Below are 23,281 nucleotides of genomic sequence, written 5' to 3'. Positions count from 1 at the left end.
GGTAAAGAGGGAGATAGAAGTTTGGGTGGCGGAGGTGTGCGACCCATGCCTAATCGGGCTGTATCTGTTGACTGCCAGTGTTTGTAAAATTGATTTGTGCCGGGGGACCCTGCAAGTGGGAATAGAAGAGCTGCCATTGGACGGGGTGAGCACGGCCCAAAAGGACGGAGCTGGAGGCTTCTGAGGCCGTGACCATTCCCCCCGATGGCCGAGGCCATATTTCCGGCCCGATGGCTAGCTCGCCCAACCTGGCAGGAGTCCTGCAGCCTGGCCGAACCGGTGGCAGCGCAGTCCGTCACGGGTTTAGTCGTGGGCCGCACCCTCGTAAAAATGGACGGGCCGGTGGTGGCCGTCCCAGTAATTAATGTGAGTACAGAACCACACACAATAGGACGGGGCACAGAGATAGCCGGCTGCACACCAGTTAACGAAGTTGCGGCAGTGAGGGATGAGAACATCCAGCCGAGCCGGTCCCGGAGGGAGTCTCTAGAAACTAGTAGGAATTGGCCCGATCCCATTTGTGAGATGGCAAACCGGAGTAGTGCAGAGTTGGAGGAGACCCAGCGGGAGGCCTTACACAAATTAATTGAGACCCATTTGGACATCTTCTCCTTGTCCTCCGAGGATATTGGACGTATGGGCCTGGTGAAACATCAGATCCACACCGGTGAGGCCCGGCCTATTCGTCAGCCCGCCCGACGGCTCCCTTGGAGCAAGAGGGAGGAAGCTGATGAGCAGGTAGAAAAATGCTCAATGCAGGTATGATTGAGTCCTCGGGAAGTCCTTGGATGTCACCAGTTGTGTTGGTTAAAAAGAAAGATGGAACCACGCGGTTTTGCGTGGACTATCGCCAACTAAACAACGTGACACTCAAAGACTCGTGTCCCCTGCCAAGAATTACCGATACCCTCGATGCCGTTGCGGGCTCAAATTGGTTCTCAACCTTGGACCTTAAGAGTGGGTATTGGCAGGTGGAGATGGATAGGGCAGGGAAGGAGAAAACGGCATTTTCCACAGGTAAGGGGCTGTATCAGTTCATTGTGATGCCGTTTGGTTTGTGTAACGCCCCCGCCACCTTTGAAAGATTGATGGAGCATGTGCTGGGCGGCATGCCATGGCAGTCATGCCTGGTGTACCTGGATGACGTCCTGGTGCATGCTAAAACATTTCCCCAAGCCATAGCTAATTTGGACCAGGTGTTTGGGTGCCTCAGACAGGCAGGGTTAAAGTTGAGTCCGAGTAAGTGCACTTTGTTTGCTAAGGAAGTGGCATATCTAGGTCATGTCATCAGTCGCTAGGGGTTAAAAACAGACCCAGGCAAAATTATAGCGGTAGAGGAGGGGCCCACACCGCGTAATATCAAAGAGGTGCGAGGTTTTTTGGGACTCTGCTCCTACTACAGGCGTTTTGTGGCAAAATTTGCAGAGATGGCCCAGCCCCTTCACCGGCTTACGGAGAAGGGGATGAGGTTTAATTGGACATGGGAGTGCCAGGAGGCCTTCCTCGCATTGAAGGGGTGTTTGACATCCGCACCCATTCTAGCGTACCCCACCAGTGACGGGACATTTACCCTGGACACGGATACAAGCCAGGAGGGATTGGGCGCGGTTTTGTCCCAGACACAGGGGGGCGTGGAGAGAGTGATCGCGTATTATAGTCAGGCCATGAGTAGGCCCGAGCGAAATTATTGCGTCACTCGTAAAGAGTTATTGGCTATGCTGACTGCCATGAGCCATTTCCACTCGTACTTGTACGGGCGGAATTATTTGGTTCGAACTGACCATTCCTCCCTGCAATGGCTCCTCCGGTTCAAGGAGCCGGAGGGCCAAATTGCAAGATGGTTGGAAAAGTTGTAGCTGTACGATTTTAATGTGACCCATAGGGCCGGAAAGGCCCATGGGAATGCCGACGCACTCTCTCGACGTCCTTGTTTGGGGGAAAATTGTAAATTTTGTGCGAGGCACGAGGACAGGGAACAATTGGTAGACTCCACCCCTACCCTCGTAGTCCGTGCAACCCGGGTGAGAGGGCCAATCTTGCCACTAACCGCCGATGAGGAATTTGGAACTTTGGCTTGGAGCACGGACCAGCGGGAGGATCCCGTACTGGGACCGGTGCACGAATGGGTTCGATTAGGGAGAAGACCTAGTGGGAAGAGGTCACCCCCCTCGGGGCGCCAACAAAGGCATATTGGGCTCAGTGACAAACCCTGGAATTGAAAAATAACATCTTGTACCGCAAGTGGGTAGAGATTCCCTCTGAGAAAACTTCCTGGCTGGTGATAGTCCCAGAGCAATTTAAGAACACCATTTTGCAGCAGGTGCATGGTACCCGCTCCGGCGGCCATTTGGGCAGAACAAAGACAACATCTCGGGTCCGCCGGAGGTTCTATTGGGTAAATATGGGGCGCGATATACAGGACTGGTGTCGGAGATGCGACACCTGTACTGCTAAAAAGGGACCAGCACGGAGGATGAGGGCCCCCCTTCAATTACACCAGGTGGGGGCCCCCCGTGAGCGGGTGGCTATGGACATTCTAGTACCACTACCCCGCACCCGCCAAAGTAATAAGTACATCCTAGTAGTTATGGACTATTTCACCAAGTGGCCGGAGGCCTATGCCCTCCCCAACCAAGAAGCCGGGGTGGTAGCACAGGCCTTCGTGGAAGGATTTGTATGTCGGCATGGGATCCCGGAGGACCTGCACACCGATGATGGTCGAAATTTTGAGTCAATTATTAAAAGATGTGTGCAGGCTCCTGTCAATTAGGAAAACAAGAACAACGCCTTTAATACCTCAATCTGACGGGATGGTGGAAAGGCTCAATCGAACCCTGGTTCAACAATTGGCACTATTTACCACCACCCGTCAGGACGACTGGGACGAACATCTCCCGTATTTGTTAATGGCCTACCGAACCAGCCAGCATGGGGCCACCGCATGTAGTCCAGCGCTGCTTATGTACGGGCGGGAGTTGCGGGCTCCCGCCGATTTGCTATGCGGTCCCGTGCCAGAAACCACTGATAGACCACCGGGGGAGGGCTATGCACGTCACCTGGAGGAAGGCATGGAGAGGGTCCATGCCTTTGCACGCCGCCAGCTTCAGCTGGCGGGTGCCAAGATGAAGCGTAGGTACGACCACCGGAGCCAGGGGAGTCAGTATTCTCCGGGGATGAAGATTTGCTTCTTCAATCCCCGGAGGCGGAAGGGCGAGTGCCCCAAACTCACCTCGCCTTGGCAAGGCCCGGGGGTCGTCCTGGCGCAAATTTGTGACATGGTCATTAAGATCAAAATGGGACCACGAGCCCTCCCTCGGATCGTCCATGCCGACCGAGTGAGACCCTACACGGGCGAACAGGCGCCCTCATGGATCGCCTTGGCTTTAGAGGCCGAGGCAGGACCCAGTACCTCCAATGACGGGGGCTCATAGTTCAGAGGACTGGGGGGAGTAGTGTTGGAGAATGGTACCCTGCGTGGAGGAATGGTAGTTTAACCAATCCTCACACGGCCAGGGCCCATGAGCATTAGTTTAGGGGGATGGCAGTGACAGGCACATGGGGGGCCAGCGATGGTTACCTCCATGGGGCACCGAAGCTAGCCGAGGGAGGGCTAGGATAATGTTAGGGATTTAGCAGACTTTAGAAGACAGAGATTGAAGTAGTGACATCTGTACCTATAGTGGGGACGTAGGTAGCTTAGCTGGTTGAAAATGACGAAGGGAGTGCATAGTGTAATGGGACGACGAGGAAGCACGAGTATTAGGGGAAGTAGTTAGATAGATGATGCTGTGTGTGTGAGGAAATGTTTGTGGAAAATAAATGGAATTGGTTTGAGGAGTGAGAACAAAAGGTGTGCAAGGAATGAAGTGTGTGAGCACAAAAGGTGTGTGAGACAAAAGGTGTGCGAAATAAATGGTGTGTGTGAATATTTGGTGTGGAATGCTTGGTGTGAAATAGAAGATGTGGAATGCATGGTGCGAAGGAGTGAATGGGGGAAGAGTGGAACCCATTCGCGAAAGCCAGAGGGGGTAGTGTAAAGCCAGGTAGAGGGCATAGGCAAAATTGTATGGATATTGACACCTGTGGTGCGGGTAGTGGCAAAGTAGTGCTTTGGAGGGTGCATGAGTCAGTGACATGGCTGGGCGTGTGGTTTAATTTGTGCGTATGGTTATTGGGGCACTCCGACACTGGTAGTTTGTCAGCCAGGTGAGGCCGCAGGTAGGCTCTGGGAGCCAGTTAGGGTAGTTGTGAGTTGTTGAGTGGGGCCCGAGGATCCCAGGAGAGGACCCGGGTTTCCCAATGCCAAAGTGGGCATCAAGGGGTAAAGTGCCAGGAGGGGCCTTCCCCAGTTTAGGTAGTCGCAGGAGCAGGTAAGCTCGGGTGGCGACTTCAGTGGCGGAGGTGCGCAGGTAGGTAGACCTGCTAGTGGAGCCACACGACCCAGCCCCGAAATTGTGCAAAGGCACAGAGTGAAAATTTGTGGGAGTGAGACCCAAATTTCAAGGGCACCACAAGGTGGGCAATGGGAATTCGGGTTTTTATAACCACATAGTTTAAAGAGGCCGATTGGCAGGGTATGACCCCGGGTAGGTTAAAAGTATATGTCAGTTGAGTAGTTAGGATGAGAAATCCCTACGCATCATCCACAGCCAGTCACCAAGGAGGACGAAGCTCCACACCAGGATGCTGTGAAACTGTTTGAGTGGTAAAGACGCATCATGACGTAATGGGACATTGTGTTTGTTCCATTCCTTCCTTCCTGGGAGGGATTGGGAGACGAATTTGGCTGAGAGGGGGATATGGGAGACAAGACGTAGGGACGAATTTGTAAATACAAGGAGGGCTAGGGTAGTGTAAGCCGACGTTGGGGGGTATGGACGGCTAGGGATGGGCCTTCTCTGCTCGCTCTTCCGCGCCCCTTGCGCTGCATTACCTTGTTTGCTGTGTACCTTTGCGCCCTTTCCGCTTTGCTGGTCGTGCTTTGTCTCTCCCCCCACCCCAGGACCATTTTGGAGGTGGAACTGTGCAGCACCATCGAACTGTGCAGCATCCCTGCTGCACCTTGCTACATATGTGCATTATCCCTGCTGCACTTTGTTACATCTGTGCAACCAAACTGTGCAGCATTTGCTGCCATATCCTTTTACTGTAACTTTGCTACACCTGTGCAGTACTTTGCTGCCACAAACACTTTGCTGCACATTATTACACTCATGGACCACAAGTTTTGTGGCCTTGCACCTCTGCCGTGCAGCACCTTGCTGCAGCATCACCTTGCATCTTCGGACCACTTGTTTTGAGTGGCATTAATGTCACGCAGTCGGACCACATAAGGTTGGCCCTGCCTGACAAAGGAAAGAAATAAAAGCATTTTTGTGCATTTTTACTATGGTGTGCTAGGGACGAGAAGATTTGTAAGGTAGATAGCCCTGAAGATCAGGAATGGCCTGTATGCTGGTCAGGGGGCTAGCCAGTTTGATAGGCACACAGAAGAAGCAAGAAGCAAGCAGCAAGTGTTTTGAATTTTTGAGTGTGTTTGTGTTTTTGCTGTGCTTTCTCTCCCCTCCAATCTTCTCTTCCAAAAAGGACAGGTCCTAGGTCATAGAATTGTAAATAAGAGTAAGTTTTTCTGTGCTTGTAAATATAAAATGCTGACCACCGGCTATGTGTTTAATTTAACAAATTCCGGATTCGGTGGCGTGATTCTGTTCGATAGCTACTCAACGCAATAGGGGGGACATATTTGGTGTTTTAAAACTGTCGCACCCATGGGTTAGAGTAAATGTTAGAGGGAACCACACCTAGATGTCACACGTAAAAGTAAAAGTAACTTGCATATCATTCTCAAAACCGGTCGTTCCATTTTTGTTGGGTTTGACTCGGGGACGAGTCTGACGAGGGAGAGGGGTAGTGTTGCGGTTTTGAGTTTGTACAATAAAGGTTAATTTTCCCCCTCATAGTTTAGTCACACTACAACACGTAGCTTCGCAATAGTTCAGTTAATTCTGAGTATGTGTAAGAATAGTCCTTTTCCTGTGTTAGTCTTGCGTTTTTTTTTGTATACAGAATCGAGGCTCATGAAAGAGCTAACATTTATTTCACAAACAAATCAAACAGACAAACAAAATATATATAAAGAGGGAGCGGTAGACAAGATGGGGAGAGAAGGGGAAGCACACAAACACAACATTTGAGAGCAGGGACATCGGGAGATGTGTGGGAGGGAGAGGGCTTGGGGGGAGGAGGCGTGGGAAGGGGGGGTGGGAGAAGTGTAAAACACAAGGACACCAAGGACTTCCAGGACAGAAGTTGGTATTTCAAAAAAGTGTATTTGGGGTGAAATTAGCGGGGGTAGAAAAGATCAAGGTTTTGGATGGGGGAAGATAAGAGATGGTGGTGAACAGCTGTTTTAAAGACCTGGAGGGAGGAGTGGGATTGAAGAGAGTTAGGGAGTTTGTTCCAGAGGCAGGAGAAAAGAGGAATGAAGGGGTGAAGGTGAGCAGAGAGTCTTGATTTTGGCAGTTTAACCATAAGAGGGTTGCAGGCAGATCTTGTGCGACCTGTAGGAATATTTGGGGGACAGAGCCCAGAGAGAGCTGGGGGGCAAGGCCGGAGAGGAGTCGGTAGAAGACGGAAAGACCACCAACCTGCCTGCGGTGAGTGAGTGAAAGGCCCTTGGAGTTAGCTTCATCGCGGGAGATTCCAATGATTCTGAACGCTTTGGTTTCAACAACGTGAAGACGAGCTAGGTGTGAGGCAGGAGCACCAGCCCAGAGGGGAGAGCAGTATTCCATTGAGCTGCGGATGAAAGCCTTGTATGTGGTGAGGAGCTCAGGTGTGCCAAGGAAAGACCGCACGACGGAGGATGCCCAGTCGGCGACTGGCTTTGGAGGCCAGATTTGAAATGTGGTTTTCCCAGGAAAGATCATGGCAAATAGTGAGACCCAAAAGCTTGAGTGACAGAACTTCTTGGAGAGGGTTATTCAGAAAGTGGATGGGAGGGTTGTCCAGTCGGTCTTTTTGGAGAGACATCGTAAGAGTATGAGATTTCTCAGGATTGAAAGACATGTTCCACTTGTTTGCCCAGTCTGTGATTTTGTCCAGGTCTGCAGAGAGTGAGGAGGCTGCAGACTGCCGATCTGAGGGATGAGGAATGGAGCGACAGAGAGTAGAGTCATCAGCAAAGAGAGAGAGAGGATTTTCAAGAGAGTCAGAGAGATCATTGATGAAGACCAGAAAAAGCACAGGGCCCAGAGTACTGCCTTGGGGAACTCCAGCCTGAACAGGAAGAGGAGATGAGAGAAACCCATTCAGGGCCACATGTTGACTACGACTAGAGAGGAAGTCTGCCAGCCATGTATGGATATTTCCATGGATACCAAAGGAGGAGAGTCTGGTAGTAAGATATTAGGGTCTGGACCAAACCATTTATTGGCATGTTTGATGAAAGAAGTTATCTGGGGAAGCTCTTTGAGTGAAGGGCTGGAAACATTTTTTTGTACATTGTTTATTTTTATGCCTCTTTTGTTACTCTATGCTTTGGACTGGTGTAAGTAAAAATGTTGTTCTTGCAGAATATTTGAGACAAACTTAGAAAAGCTTGGAAGAGGAATGAATATAGTTGTGCTCGAAGGTTTGTTGATAACTTTTCCTTACCTCTCAAACAGTCGTTTGGATAAAAAAAAAATTTCAATGTAACAAACACTTAATGCTTTTAATTGTTTTCTTATTGTTATTTTTACAGTGAAAACAGGTGCCTTGGTGGAAATAAAGGCATTTGATATGTATGAAGGAGGTAAGGAAGCAAAAAAGGAGTTTGTAAAGGAAAAAAATAAGCCATTTAATGCCTAAATCCACAACTACATTGTTTTTTCTACACTAACTCATGAGCATAATGCATAAATGAGAGGGGTGTAGTAGGTTAGCCTCACTGTGTGGTTATGGTTATGTCACTGTATCTCTTGTGTTGGGGAGCATTTATCACTGGGACTTAGCAGGGTGCAAATGAGTTAACCAGTCAGTCTGTCGGTTTGACTCGCAGCTTCTGCTGTTTTTTTTTTTTAGCATTTTCACAGCCTATGGTGACCTACCTGAAAAGTATTTCCACTGGATCATTTATCCTCATTGCAACCTTTGATGATGGAGCTACAAGGTAAGTCAGTGTGCTCATAATCTATTCAGTTGTGCACCTCAAACCTACTGGACATTTAAAGTGAAATGCAGGAATTAAAAAAAACAAACAGATTAACTGAAGCTGATCATTATTTATTTATTTTTTGGAAAAAAAAAACAGAAGTATTATAATTATATATATATATCTATCTATAATTATATATATACTGTATGCATGTATGTATGTATGTATATATATATATATATATATATATATATATATATATATATATATTTATATATATTATATATATATATATATATATATATATATATATATATACGTATATATATATATATATATATATATATATATATATATATATATATATATATACACTATCAGTCAAAAGTTATAGAACACCTCAATTTTTCCAGTTTTTATTGAAATTTACACAGTTTAATGTCTCAATAAATAAATAAAAAAACACCTTTAGAGGCCATTTTTCCCCGCGAAGCGGGGGTTGGCCTTTTTCGGGGACCGTGGTTGTTGTTGTTTTTTGGTCCCCTTTTTGAAGCAATGTTTTACGGCCGGATGCCCTTCCTGACGCCAACCCTTTTTGCCGCCTTTAACGACAAACAGGGAATTACCAGTGAACTGGTACTCAATTAGCCGACCTCGGAAGGATGACAGGCTGAGTCAACCCCCCTGGCGTTAATTCAGCGATCGACCGGGATTCGAACCCAGGATCCTCGGATCCTAAGCTGGCACCCTAGCCGCTAGCCCAACACCAGGGTGTTGAGCTTGTTGAGTTTAATGTCTCAATGTACTCTGAAATTAAGCATAGAACAAATAAACAATTGGAGATAAAAAAGAAATCATAGAATCATTTTGTTTAACAAAATTTAATTTAAATCTTTGACTCAGCAAAGTAGCCACCTTTTGCAGATATAACCACCGAACAAACTCGTGGCATTCTTTCTGCAATGGAAATCAAATATTGTTCTGGAGTTCCCACAAATGTGTTGCACTTGGAGGTTGCTTTGCTTTCACCCTTCTGTCTAGGTCATCCCAAACCAGCTCGATGGGGTTTAAGTCTGGAGACTGTGCTGGCCATTCCATGATTTCAAGTCTACCGTCTTGTTCTTTTCCTCGAAGGTAGTTTTGACATAGCCTGGAGGTGTGTTTAGGGTCATTATCTTGCTGTAGGATGAACCCCTGACCAACTAGGCGTATACCAGAGGATATTGCATGGCGCTGTAAAATGCTGTGGTAGCCCTTTTTGTTCAGGGTGCCAGTCACTCTGTGCAAGTCGCCGACTCTGGATCCAGCAAAAGAGCCCCAGACCATCACGCGTCCTCCTCCATGTTTGACAGTTGGTGGCACACACTGCGGAACCATCCTTTCGCCTACTCGACGGCGTACAAAAACCCTGCGTGATGAACCATAGATTTCAAATTTTGATTCATCGGTCCATAAGACCTTCTTCCAGTCTTCAGTAGTCCCCTGGCGGTGCTTCATGGCCCAGGCAAGCCTCTTTTTCTTATTTTGCCATTTTAGCAATGGCTTTCTTACTGCCACTCGACCTGTCAAACCTGCAGCTCGAAGTCTTCTTTTCACAGTTGAAACTGAGACTTGCTTACTTTGACCAGTGTTAAGCTGTGCTTGAAGCTGTTATCCTGTGAGCCGCCTATCACGCAAGCTGTTGACTCTCAGAAACTTGTCTTCTGATTCTGTTGTGGCTTTGGGTCTGCCAGACCTCTTCCTGTCAGAGTTTCCTCCAGTTTCCAATATACTACTTCCTGCAGTGCAATATTGTCCAAATAATGCTTCAGATGGTGTATTAACAGTCTGTTCCAATACTGCTTTTATACAGACAGGGGGTTTGTAATCAAGTAATCAGCAGAGGTTGGGACACCTGTAGGAATTGTTTGCATCAACTTTCAAGGCTTAAGTTACTTACATTGCTGCAGAATAGCTGTAAGTTGTTAACCCATTACCTGTTCCCTGAAGAAGGCCTTTTTTTACAATATAACTGTGCAATTTACAATATTTTCCCGTTTTTGCTAACCTAAACTTTTTTTTAACCTCAAGCAGTTTGCTGCTTACATTTGTACCATTTCAGGTTATTCACTGGACATTAAACTGCGTAAATTTCAATAAAAACTGGAAAAATTGAGGTGTTCTAAAACTTTTGACCGGTAGTGTGTATATATACACAAAGAATTAAGTTAAGCACCCCCCCCGTTTTTTTACAACCTCGCACATTACAAGTTTGTTGTCGTCAAAACAGTGTAATATACCCATGATATTGCTATATTTTCTGGAGAAGTGATATTATGGTCACATAAAAACATAACAATCATGCCGTTTTCAATATTTTATTCTGAATAATTTAAGGTGAAATTTTTTGGGAATTTTAGGCATATTTTCACCTCAATTTAAGTATGGAGCTATAGGTCCATCACGGACAGTGTGGATGACGTTTATGTTTTCTAACGTACAGTCATTGTTCTGAGAAGACCTCTAGCGATCTTTGCGTCAATAACGTGTGTAGGACCCACGTGATCGGATCACTGACTCAACCCTACGTCTCATAGACCCTGTAAGCCGTCGTATGCGTTGCTGTGGCAGGTTGTTCCATTCCCGATGTAATGCACGTTCCAATTCATCCAGATTGGCTATTGGAGGGACCATCTTCGCAATTTGTCGTCCCAACATGTCCCAAACGTGCTCGAGGGGGTTCAGGTCAGGACTGTACGCAGGCCAGGGGATGGTTGTCACAGCACCTTGCTCCAGCAAGGCTCGGACGCGTCTCACACGGTGAGGCCTGGCGTTGTCATCCATGAAGATGGGTCTGCTGGCGAGGGTGTGGTCATCGAAGTGCGGGATTACGGTGGTATTCAGGATTTCCTCGGCATATCGCTCTCCGTTGAGGTTACCTCGCACAGTTATCAGGTCCAAGGTGCTGTGACGGACCTATAGCTCCATACTTAAATTGAGGTGAAAATATGCCTAAAATTCCCAAAAAATTTCACCTTAAATTATTCAGAATAAAATATTGAAAACGGCATGATTGTTATGTTTTTATGTGACCATAATATCACTTCTCCAGAAAATATAGCAATATCATGGGTATATTACACTGTTTTGACGACAACAAACTTGTAATGTGCGAGGTTGTAAAAAAACGGGGGGGGGGTGCTTAACTTAATTCTTTGTGTATATATATATATATATATATATATATATACTATATATATATATATATATATATATATATATATATATATATATATATATATATATATATATATATACTGTGTATATCTATATATATATATATATATATATATATATATATATATATATATATATATATATATATATATATATCTGTGCAGTGTCTGTCTTGTGTTGTGTTGTCTTGTCAGTAAACTACTTTCTCAAACTTCTGTGAAATCGTACCAAACTTCTGGTGTGTACATATCTCTCCCGTCGGTATGTCCTAAGGGTATTTTTTTGAAAAATTTTGCAATTTTCTTTTCTTTTTTTTGGAATTTTTGCGGGGAAATTTTTTTTTTCAACTTCAATTGTTTATAAAATGTGATATCACGTATATTCCAAATACATTTGTGCAAAATACTTGTTTGAATTATGATTGGTTTAAACCATGACAAAACGGCAACTCGGGTACAGTCATTTATCTGCAGTATATATCTACACATCTGGGCAGTGTCTGTGTTGTCACTTAACGACTTCCTCAAACTTTTGTTTCCGTGGTTGTAAAGTGTTTTTATAACGTTGTGGTGGTTTTGAATCACGTGGTAGTGAGGTATTTTGAATTATGTGGTGGTGAGGTGTTTCAAATGATGTGGTGGTGAGGTATTTATAATTACGTGGTGGTGAGGTGTTTTTAATTATGTGGTGGTGAGGTGTTTTGAATTAGTTGGTGATGAGGTGTTTTGAATTACGTGGTGGTGAGGTGTTTTGAATTACTTGGTGGTGAGTTGTTTTTAATTATGTGGTGGTGACGTGTTTTGAATTAGTTGGTGATGAGGTGTTTTGAATTACGTGGTGGTGAGGTGTTTTTAAATCACATGGTGGTGAGTTGTTTTGAATTACGTGGTGGTGAGGTGTTTTGAATTACGTGGTGGTGAGGTATTTATAATTACATGGTGGTGAGGTGTTTTTAATTATGTGGTGGTGAGGTGTTTTGAATTAGTTGGTGATGAGGTGTTTTGAATTACGTGGTGGTGAGGTGTTTTGAATTACTTGGTGGTGAGGTGTTTTTAAATGATGTGGTGGTGAGGTGTTTTTAATTTCGTGGCTGTGCGGTGTTTTAAATTACTTGGTGGTGAGGTGTTTTGAATTACTTGGTGGTGAGGTGTTTTGAATTACTTGGTGGTGAGGTGTTTTGAATGACGTGGTGGTGAGGTGTAATCGTCCCAAACTTCCAGTCTGCACCTACCCCTCCCCAAGGTATGTGCTTGTGCTGAGGGGTTCTTTCTTGAAAAAGAAAAAAAACATTCAACCTACATCTTCAACCTAAATTGGCTTTAAAAATGTAATATCACAAACACAACAAATACATTTGTGCAAAATAATTGTTTGCATTATGATTGTTGTAAATCATGACAACACAGCAACTCAGGTACAGTCATTATCCTCAGCTAAAATAAGCCCGTTCCTCAGTGCGCGAGCCGAGCCAAGCTAGTATACAGTCACGTGAAAAAGTAAGTACACCCCATGTAAAGTTTTGACTTTTTCAACATATTTCAACATACAGCTATTTGATCTTCATTTCAACAATATTGATAGATAAAGGTGATATAATATAACAAATATCATGAAACATTTACATTTTGTAGTCCATTGTATAATTTAAATAAACATAAATGCAAATTTTGCATGTGGATAAAGGAAGTACACCCTTACATTTATCACGACTTCAAATACCTAAAATTAGAATCAGGTGCACCAGCTCAGGTGCAAATGATTAGAACATCGTTAGAGAGGATCTTGGAGGAACCTGTCTTATTGAAATATCAGACATTTAGTTTGGTTTGCTCTTTGTTGTTGAGGTGTGCGGCGTCACAATGCCGAGATCAAAAGAGCTCTCTGAGGCCTTCAGAAAGAAGGTTCCTGATGCCAACAAGTCTGGGAAGGGATTTAAAAAGATCTCCAAACAATTTGAAATCAATCATTCGACTGTCCGGAAGATCATCTTCAAGTGGCGAAGATTCCAAACAACTGCCAACTTGTTCAGGCCAGGCCGCCCCAGCAAGTTCAGCCCGAGAGCAGACCGCAAGATGCTGAAAGAAGTCTCTAAAAACCCCAGAATGTCATCACGGGACAGAAAGGTAGCTCTTGCCACTGTTGATGTCAAAGTGCACGAGTCTACCATTAGAAAGAGGCTGCACAAATTTGATCTACATGGGAGGTGTGCCAGGAGGAAACCTTTGCTGTCCAGAAAGAACATCAGGGCAAGACTAAAGTTTGCCAATGAACACCTAGGCAAAGACCAGCACTTCTGGAACAATGTGCTCTGGACAGATGAGTCAAAGGTAGAGCTATTTGGCCACAGTACCAGAAGACATGTTTGGCGAAAACCATAGACAGCATTTCACCACAAGAACCTGATACCAACTGTAAAGCATGGTGGTGGAAATATTATGGTTTGGGGCAGCTTTGCTGCATCAGGGCCTGGGCAGCTCACCATCATAGAATCCACTATGAATTCTTCATTGTACCAGAGGGTGCTTGAGGATAATGTGAGGCCATCTGTCAGGAAGTTGAAGCTCAACCGAAGGTGGACCTTGCAACATGACAATGACCCCAAACATACCTGTAAATCCCCCAAGGAATGGCTGAAAAGAAAGAAATGGAGTGTTCTGGAATGGCCAAGTCAAAGCCCGGATCTAAATCCCATCGAGATGTTGTGGGGGATTTGAAACGAGCTGTGCATGCAAGAAACCCCTCAAACATCGCACAGCTGAAATATTTCTGCATGGAGGAGTGGGCCTAAATTTCTCCCAGTCGATGTCAGAGACTGGTAGACAGTTACATGAAACGCCTACTTGAGGTTGTTTCTGCCAAAGGGGGCAATACCACCTATTAGACCCAAGGGTGTACTTACTTTTTCCACATGCGAAATTTGCATTAATGTTTATTGAAATTATATAATGGACTACAATATGTAAATGTTTCATGATATTTGTTATATTATATCACCTTTATCTATCAATATTGTTGAAATTAAGATCAAATAGCTGTCTGTTGAAATATGTTGAAAAAGTCAAAACTATACATGGGGTGTACTTACTTTTTCACGTGACTGTATATATATATATATCTATATATATATCTATATATCTATATAATTATATATATATATATATATATATATATATATATATATATATATATATATATATACTGTATATATACACAGACTTGACATTTAATATGGAATTTTTTTTTTTCTTGACTTGGGTTTACTTTCTTAACTTAGTATATCAATCTGGTGAGTTTCTTTTACACTTTGGTGATTTATTTGTTAAAAGAACCATGTCACTGATTGTCTGTCGCAGCAAGAAGTCAACAACAGGATTATATCACAGGTGGCGTGGCAAAATGTACGGACAGGTGCATTTGATGATTGGCTTCACAGTCGGGTATACCAGGGTTGCTGCGTTCTGTATTAGTGGAAAACAACTGCTGCACGTCTACAAAAGTTATTGCCGCTTCCTCTGGAGATGGTCCGTCAACTCGACAATGCTGTTTGTCATGGAGTGGTGGCTTTACCAAATTACGGCATGAAACAGCGTGCTATTGCTCGGCAGTATGGCATCACTCAAGGTCAGGTGTCAAAGATCCTGAAACGAAATGCTCAGAGGGGTGTCCCTACTCCAATACCGAGGCCAGGACGTCCCCGCAGAACCACAAGGAGGGATGATCGCCAGCTGCACCGGTTAGTCCGCAATGGCCGTACCAAGTCAGCTAATCGGCGTAGGGCTGAGTGGCAGCAACTGATAAATGTGCCTGTATCCAGAAGGCTAGTCAACCAACGACTGGTTCAAGCAGGCTATCGTGCCAGGCGTCCCCTGAGAAAGCCACGCCTGAGCAGACAACACCGCCAGCGCCGATTGCATTGGGCCAGAGAGCACCATCAATGGCATCCAGGACACTGGAATCACATGATCTTCAGTGACGAGTCTAGATTTCTGGTCTATCGTCAAGATGGCTGTGTCCGAGTGCGCAGACAAGTGCATGAAGCCTTCAACAAAGATTGTATAGTGCCAAGAGTCCAAGCTGGAGGTGGTGGGGTGACCGTTTGGGCTGCTTTTCATGCAGGGGGCAAAACTGACCTTGTTGTTCTGAACGGAAACCTGAACCAGTTCAAGTACCTCGGTTTCTTCATTCTGGAAGAAACATTGCTTCCATTTGCTCGTGCAGCCTTTCGAGGAAACTTTGTCTTCCAAGATGACAATGCACGGCCTCATCGTGCTCGCATGATCCAACACTTTCTTGCTGACCGTGGTGTAGAGCATATGGAGTGGCCTGCCATGTCCCCGGATATGAATCCAATAGAGAACTTGTGGGCAGAATTGACGCGTCAAATCGACAACTTGGACCAGCAGCCCAGCTCTGTGCGTGAATTGCAGCAGGCTATTGTCACTGCATGGCAAGCGATTCCTGTCCAAACCTTGGCAAATCTCGTGAACAGCATGCCTCAACGTGTACGTGCTCTCCTGAATGCTCGTGGGGGTTAGACGAAGTACTGAACTGTAATTTTACTGTCCGTAATCCGAGTCGTAATTTAACTTTTGTTTTTGTTAAAAAAAAAATTGCCTAATGTGCAAAATAAAGAGATACTTCTGGAAAACGTACAGAAGTTTAACACAGTACTGTCCATGAATTGAGTTCGATATCCGTTTACATCACTTTCAAGGATCAATTTATTTGCTTCGAAATGTCAAATGTGGTTTTTGTTTCTTTTAAAGGTCACATTAACAAAATCTAGAATAATTTCAACATAATTCCAATGAACTTTTGGTTCTAAGTCATCTTGAAAAGTAAGTTCACCCCCCACAAAAAAATATTCCATATTAAATGCCAAGTCTGTATATATATATATATATATATTATGAAAGACAAAGACACACCCGCATCTCACATGTGAATGGAGGGAATAACCAATCAGTTCTCACCTAATCAATTACTCCAGGTGGCTAGGATTAAATAAATAAATGGACTTCTCCCATGCTCTTCTAGCTGAAGAAAGCTGCATAAATGCAACCATGAAAGGCTACACAAGGTGAGCCCTTTTGCTCTTTCAAACTCTTTCCAGAGTCCCTCCACAGCTGTAACGACATTTACACATACTTTTAGTGCACACAAGAGAATGCCAATGCTGTGCACACCCTCGTAGATGTCAGACCGGTTTCATCCCTTGTTGGTGAATCTTCAGCGACAGCGCAGACTGAAACGCATATCATCGAGGCTCCCAAGCATGTACCACCTGTAAACGTCAAGCAGTGAAAACAAACAAACAGGGATGAAAACATAACTTACATCCACCTTTGCTGTGGAGGAAACAAAGGTTGATGTTGAATATGAAGCACCTTCTTACTTGTGGGTTTTTAATGTCATAACCTTAATGGCCTTAATACGATCATTCATTCATTCATTCAACCTCAAATTAAAGTTGATGGGATCACTGTTTTCTTATCTTCAGATGTGCTAAATGTTTTTAATGTGTCGTTTTCCACTTTTTAACCTCAAAAGTGGCAGATATTGTAACTAAATTGTCTTTCCCTTGCTTGACACCATGACATCAACCACTTTAAGTGTAATGGTGCTTTCATACATACTAGAATATAAGACCCGTCAATTTGTTGATGGGAATACCAATCTTTGTGTAATTGGAAAAAAAAAAGAAAAAAATTTGTTGATGGAGAAAAATAAAATTAAGTGGTGTATAGATACTGGCCTAGCTATACACTCAGGGAGCGAGGAGATTGTTAATGAGATATTAATCACAGCCTTTTTGATGCTGAATTGCAAATAATATACAACAACACACAAAGAGGAAGATCAAAATAAAAAAAGAAGACGTCATGCAGAGCACGATACTTGCAAAATCCCTCCCCCTCTCACCCCTGAAAAAAGGTTGCAATTGATCCAGCAAATTGTCCATTTCATCAAGATCAAAATTGACGATCTTGATCAAAGCTCGGGGCAATAGGATGAAAGGTGATGATTTTTAGATGAAAATTGATGATTTTAGAGGTTTGACCTATAGTTGACCTTTGACCTTTTGACCTCAAAGATAGTTGGTTTCCCAATTCAGTGACGCAATATACAAATGCTGTTCTATTTTCAAGTCAATTGGATGAAAATTGATGGTTTTTCAGATGAAAATTGATGATTTTGAAAGTTCGACCTTGAGTTGACCTTTGACATTTTGTCTTCAAATAGTACGTTTGCCAATTCAGTGAGGAACTATGCAAATGCTGTTCTATCTTCAAGTCAATCAGATGAAAATTGGCAGTTTTCAGATAAAAATTGATGATTTTGGAAGTTTGACCTTGAGTTGACCTTTGACATTTTGTCCTCAAATAGTACGTTTCCCAATTCAGTGAGGAACTATGCAAATGCTGTTCTATTTTCAAGTCAATCAGATGAAAATTGACGGTTTTCAGATGAAAATTGATGATTTTGGACGTTTGACCTTAAATTTACCTTTGGCCTTTTGACCTCAAAAATAGTGGGTTTCCCAAATTAGTGACTCAATTTGCAAAGGCTGTTCAATTTCCAAGTCAATCTGATGAAAATTGATGGGTTTCAGATGAAAATTGCTGATTTTGGAAGTTTGACCTTGAGTTGACCTTTGACCTTTTGACCTCAAAAAATAGTTCGTTTCTCAATTTAGTGACTCAATATACAAATGCTGTTCAATTTTCAAGTCAATCGGATTAAAAATGGCGATTATAGACATTTGACCTCCAGATGACCTTTGATCTCTGATATCAAAATCAATAGGCTTCTCAATTGTGACGACCTCTACAACTTGGTGAAGTTTCATGATGATCGATTTGGAATTGTGACCTGTAGGCCGTTGACAAACAAACAGACAGACAGATAGACAGAATAACAAATGCAACCAACCAATATTCTTGAAAATCTTCGATTTTGCAAGTAATAATTTCTTACCCTCCCTCTCTCTCTTCTTTCTTTTTATCAAACTGTCTGGGATACGTATTAAGCATGGGCCATGCCAAGAAACACACTCTGAGGTCTCCTAGTCTCTGCCTTTGCGTAAATGCTAAAAAAAACGGAGCTTTCCATTTCTGATGGATGGATTTCTTTCCATTTCCACCTAACTAAATACTAACTAAAAGATGGCTAAATCTATGGAGTAAGTATAAAAAGGTTTCCTGGGAGATCCTGCTCTCTGTGCAGGGATAACCAGGGTCGCAAGTTGGCGTTTGCAGTTTTGCCAAGTTTTCCCATGCACCCATAATTTTTTTGGCATCACAAAACTTCCCGGGAATTCCCTGAATCCACTGTAGTTGGATTTTTTTTGATTTTTTTTGTATACAGAATCGAGGCTCATGAAAGAGCTAACATTTATTACACAAGCGAATCAAACAGACAAACAAAGTATATAAAAAGGGGAGCGGTAGACAAGATGGGGAGAGAAGGGGAAGCACACAAACACAACATTTCAGAGCAGGGACATTGGGAGATGTGTGGGAGGGAGAGGGCTTGGGGGGAGAAGGCGTGGGAGGGGGGGGGGGGGGGGGGAGAAGTATAACACACAAAGACACCAAGGACTTCCAGGAAAGAAGTCGGTATTTAAAAAAAGTGGATTTGGGGTGAAATTAGCGGGGGTAGAAAAGATCAAGGTTTTGGATGGGGGAATATAAGAGATGGTGGTGAACAGCTGTTTTAAAGACCTGGAGGGAGGAGTGGGATTGAAGAGAGTGAGGGAGTTTGTTCCAGATGCGGGACAAAAGAGGAATGAAGGAGTGAAAGTGAGCAGAGAGTCTTGATTTTGGCAGTTTAACCATAAGAGGGTTGCAGGCAGATGTTGTGCGACCTGCAGGAATATTTTGGAGACAGAGCCCAGAGAGAGCTGGGGGAGCAAGGCTGGAGAGGAGTCGGTAGAAGACGGAAAGACCACCAACCTGCCTTCGGTGAGTAAGTGAAAGGCCCTCGGAGATAGCTTCATCGCGGGAGATTCCAAGGATTCTGAACGCTTTGGTTTCAACAGCGAGAAGACGAGCTAGGTGTGAGGCAGGAGCACCAGCCCAGAGGGGAGAGCAGTATTCCATTGAGCTGCGAAAGAAAGCCTTGTATGTGGTGAGGAGCTCAGGTGTGCCAAGGAAGGACTTCACACGATGGAGGATGCCCAGTCGGCAACTGGCTTTGGAGGCCAGATTTGAAATGTGGTTTTCCAAGGAAAGATCATGGCAGATAGTGAGACCCAAAAGCTTGAGTGACAGAACTTCTTGGAGAGGATTATTCAGAAAGTGGATGGGAGGGTTGTCCAGTCAGTCTTTTCGGAGAGACATCGTAAGAGTGTGAGATTTGTCAAGATTGAAAAACATGTTACACTTGTTTGCCCAGTCTGTGATTTTGTCCAGGTCTGCAGAGAGTGAGGAGGCTGCAGACTGCCGATCTGAGGGATGAGGAATTGTTACGGAATCGTCACTTCCGTTGTTGTGGTTTTCATCCACTGTAAATATTTTTGATTCCATGTATTATTATTTTTTGTCGTTTAAGGGAGATAGAGGTTACTATTTTCAAAAGGTAAAAAAGTCAATGTTTTAAATGAAACCGGAACCGGATGACGATGAAGAGGAAGAGGAGGAGGAGAAGGCGGAGCGAGTGAGTCGGGGAAGAAGCCTAGCTGCTTCGAGGTCTGGAGCAAACGTTGACGAACGGAGGTCACTAGCGAACTTCGGGTTTCCCGGGAAAGGGATTCTTGCGACAGAGTTGTTATCGCTGTGACAGATCAACCTGCGTGTCAGGTTTTGGCGGTGGATTCCGAGGAGAATCATCGTCGTGCCGTTACGCCTCGAGAACGGGCCGTCGGCCAATTTGACTCGCGCGCTTTGCGCATCGCGCAAGGTTTTTCGCTTCGCTTCAACCATTTTCACCGCATCCAGACGTTTATCTGGTGTGTGTGTGTGTGTAACGTGGATTTGGAAGGTAAATCTGCGGTTCGCCGGTTTGGAGCCGTGAAATGACCATACCCAAGGGTGTGATTTCCCAGTCGCCTGGAGGGCGCCTTTGGATTTCCCCGTCGCCTTGAGGGCACCTTTGCGCAGCTTTGGCCACGTGACTGTGACTGTCATCCGAACGGGATTCTGGTCTCGATTGGACATCATTCTGACGATCGCTGGAGCGGATCGACTTGGACTTGATGCCTGAATAGAGACATTGGGGAATGTTCTTCTTTTCGCTCACTTGGAGCACAGTGAGTTATATTGTACGAACCTGATGGTACCATCATAGGAAATGTATATTGGTTGTACAATTGATTACTATTGTTGTTGTACTATTATTCTTGTGTGATCTTAATACAATATTTGTTTGTTGGTAACAATTGGTGTGGCTTCACCATTGATCTTTGACATACAGAATAACACATTTTTCTGCCGTGACTCCTCTCGGGGCTCGGAGGTACACCGTGACCGGGGATTGGGGAGGAGCACGTAACAGAAATTGGGGGCTCTTCCGGGATAAAATTCCCCAACATTCGTCCGGGATAGAATTCCCTAACATTCCCAAAATTCCCCAAATTTGGAATTTTTCTAACATTCCCAAATTGGTCAAAAAAATTGGAAAATTTTTGTGTGAAGGTTAACAGGTGCTAACTAATAGTCACCATGGTGTTTGACGCAGAAAAGTTTGCGGCGTCCCCTAATGAGGCACAGTTCCAAGCGTTAAAAAGATCGGAACTCTTGATATTGGCCAAACATTTTAACTTGGAGGTCCGAGCTCATATGAAGAAAGCAGAGATGCACCCATTTTGTGGTAGAATCTCTGGTGGGACAAGGAACATGGAAAGAGGTAGCCTTGGATTGGTTACCCGAGGAAAAAGAAAATGTGGAGCTCCGGAAAATGGAGATGCAAATGCTAAAGTGGCTCAAATGCTAAAATGGCCTGTGGGGTCCTGGACTATGTTAGTGCAAAGTGTTTTGGTGGGTAAAGCTCAAGATATCTATTCGGCTTTACCGATTGACCAATGTGCAGATTATGAGAAAGTGAAGAAAGCTATTCTCAAAGCCTATGAATTGGTCCCTGAAGCTTACCGGCAAAAATTCAGGAATGCCAGGAAGAGGGAGAGTGAGACCCATGTGGAGTATGCCAGAATGAAGGAAACCATGTTTGATCGGTGGTGTGACTCGAAGGGTATTGGGAAAGACTTCAAACTGTTGCGACAATTGATCTTGGTGGAGGAATTCAAACAGTGTGTCTACGCGGACATTAAAGTACATCTGGATGAAAAGAAAGTACCAGAGTTGTATGAGGCAGCAACCGTGGCAGATGACTATGCCTTGACTCACAGGATGGGGTTCCACAAACCTAACTTCCCGCCTAGAGTTAGCCAGGGGAGTTATGGTAAATCAGGTGCGGAGAACAAATATTCATGGAGGCGGCCTAGAGATGACTATGAGGACAAATCTGATATCGCGACTTTTAGGGATCAGAAGACTACAGTTCCAAGACAGACTTATCTTCCGGGTGGCCCGAGGCAGACCTCGAGTTTTTCCTCCGGGCCTTCTTGCGATTTTTGCAAGAAACCTCGGCATTTGATGTCCCAATGTTATGCCCTGAAAAGGAAAAATCAGGAGCGGAGTCAGACTAGTACAACTCCGAATGCATTGGCAAATGCGAGAAATCGTCCTTGGAGGACAGTGCCTTGTGAAGGTTCCCATGCCAAACTTACCGCATCACAGAACGACCTTGTTCAAGAGGGTTACAAACCTTTTATTTCAGAGGGGTTTGTGTCACTGGATGGAGACTTAACGAACCAGAGACATGTTAGGGTATTGAGGGACACAGGAGCACATCAATCTTTGATGCTTGAAGGCATTTTGCCATTGTCAGAGAAGGCGGCAACTGCTGTTAGTGTTCTTTTACAGGGGGTTGGTGGCTATGATAAAGCTCCACTTCATGTCATCCATTTAAAGTCTGATTTGGTGTCAGGGCCGGTCACCGTAGGTTTACAAGCCACTCTACCTGTAGAGGGAATATCTTTTGTTATCGGGAATGATTTGGCCGGTGGTCACGTTTCTGGTAACCTGATGTTTGTTGAAAAGCCTAGTATGGAAAATAACACTGCACAATTAGAGCAGGAGATTCCGGGTATCTTTCCATCCTGTGCCGCGACTCGTGCTATGGGTAGGAAGCGCTCTGAAGAGAAGGAGAAGGTACTGACGTCACGCTTTGCACAGGCACTTCTTGTCGAGTACGCTGAAACTAAGTGTCAGCACAAACAAGTCATGGATGGAGGCAATGTTGGCAAGCTCTTTGTAGGTGGACTGAACTTTGACACAAGTGAAGATGTTCTGGACTCTATCTTTGGCAAATATGGACCACTCTTGGAAGTGTTGCTGATAAAAGACAGGGAGACGCAAAAGTCGAGAGGGTTTGGCTTTGTCACGTTTGAAAACACAAAGGACGCCAAAGATGCAGAAAAGGATTTGAATGGCAAGGATTTGGATGGTCGGACCATAACAGTAGCGAAGGCAGGCCATGGGCGTCGAGGGGGCTACAGAGGAGGAAAACGTGGAGGTAGTTTCAGGGGTGGCTATGGCTCCCGGGGTGGGAGTAGTAGTTTTAGTGGCGGCCGCAATCGTGATTACTACGGAGGCTCCCAGCAGCAGCGCAGTTTTGGCAACTCTCGACGGGATGACTATTACGGTGGTAGCTGAGATGGGGACCGCTACTCACGTGACTACAGCACCTGACTCTTCAACTGTGATTATGATTTTTATGATCAAGAGAAGAGTTGGAAGCACTGAGTGCTCAGGAGCAGCCGAGCCAAGATTCCTACACGGATTAACCCGTGAACTCCACGTTCCTAAATGCGTCCATGCAGTGAATACTTCCAGGCCTCACCACCCAACCACCATGAAACCTGGCTCT

The 23,281-nt window shown here is 44.6% G+C and overlaps 2 protein-coding genes across 4 annotated transcripts in view; both read left to right on the top strand.

Annotated features, from left to right (window-relative positions):
* The window catches only part of LOC144890870 (uncharacterized), a 946,020-nt gene that overhangs the window by 427,025 nt on the left and 495,714 nt on the right, over window positions 1-23,281 (top strand). The gene's annotated exons all lie outside the window — the stretch shown is intronic.
* LOC137433038 (protein FAM3B) overlaps window positions 1-23,281 on the top strand; it is a 72,764-nt gene that overhangs the window by 37,924 nt on the left and 11,559 nt on the right. For 2 of the 3 annotated variants that reach the window (XM_068125459.2, XM_068125449.2), the window contains 3 exons: window positions 7,575-7,633; window positions 7,745-7,795; window positions 8,065-8,152. In XM_068125459.2, the coding sequence (XP_067981560.2) occupies window positions 7,575-7,633; window positions 7,745-7,795; window positions 8,065-8,152 (198 nt within the window). Of the gene's footprint in view, window positions 1-7,574; window positions 7,634-7,744; window positions 7,796-8,064; window positions 8,153-9,178; window positions 10,272-23,281 lie in introns of those variants that run through there. The other variant, XM_068125467.2, reaches the window with a different exon arrangement.

Source organism: Myxine glutinosa, chromosome 1 (assembly GCF_964187855.1).
Source record: "Myxine glutinosa chromosome 1, kmMyxGlut1.1, whole genome shotgun sequence".
NCBI lineage: Eukaryota > Metazoa > Chordata > Myxini > Myxiniformes > Myxinidae > Myxine > Myxine glutinosa.
The sequence above is the reverse complement of the archived record's forward strand: the minus strand, read 5'-3'. Positions and strand labels throughout refer to the sequence as shown.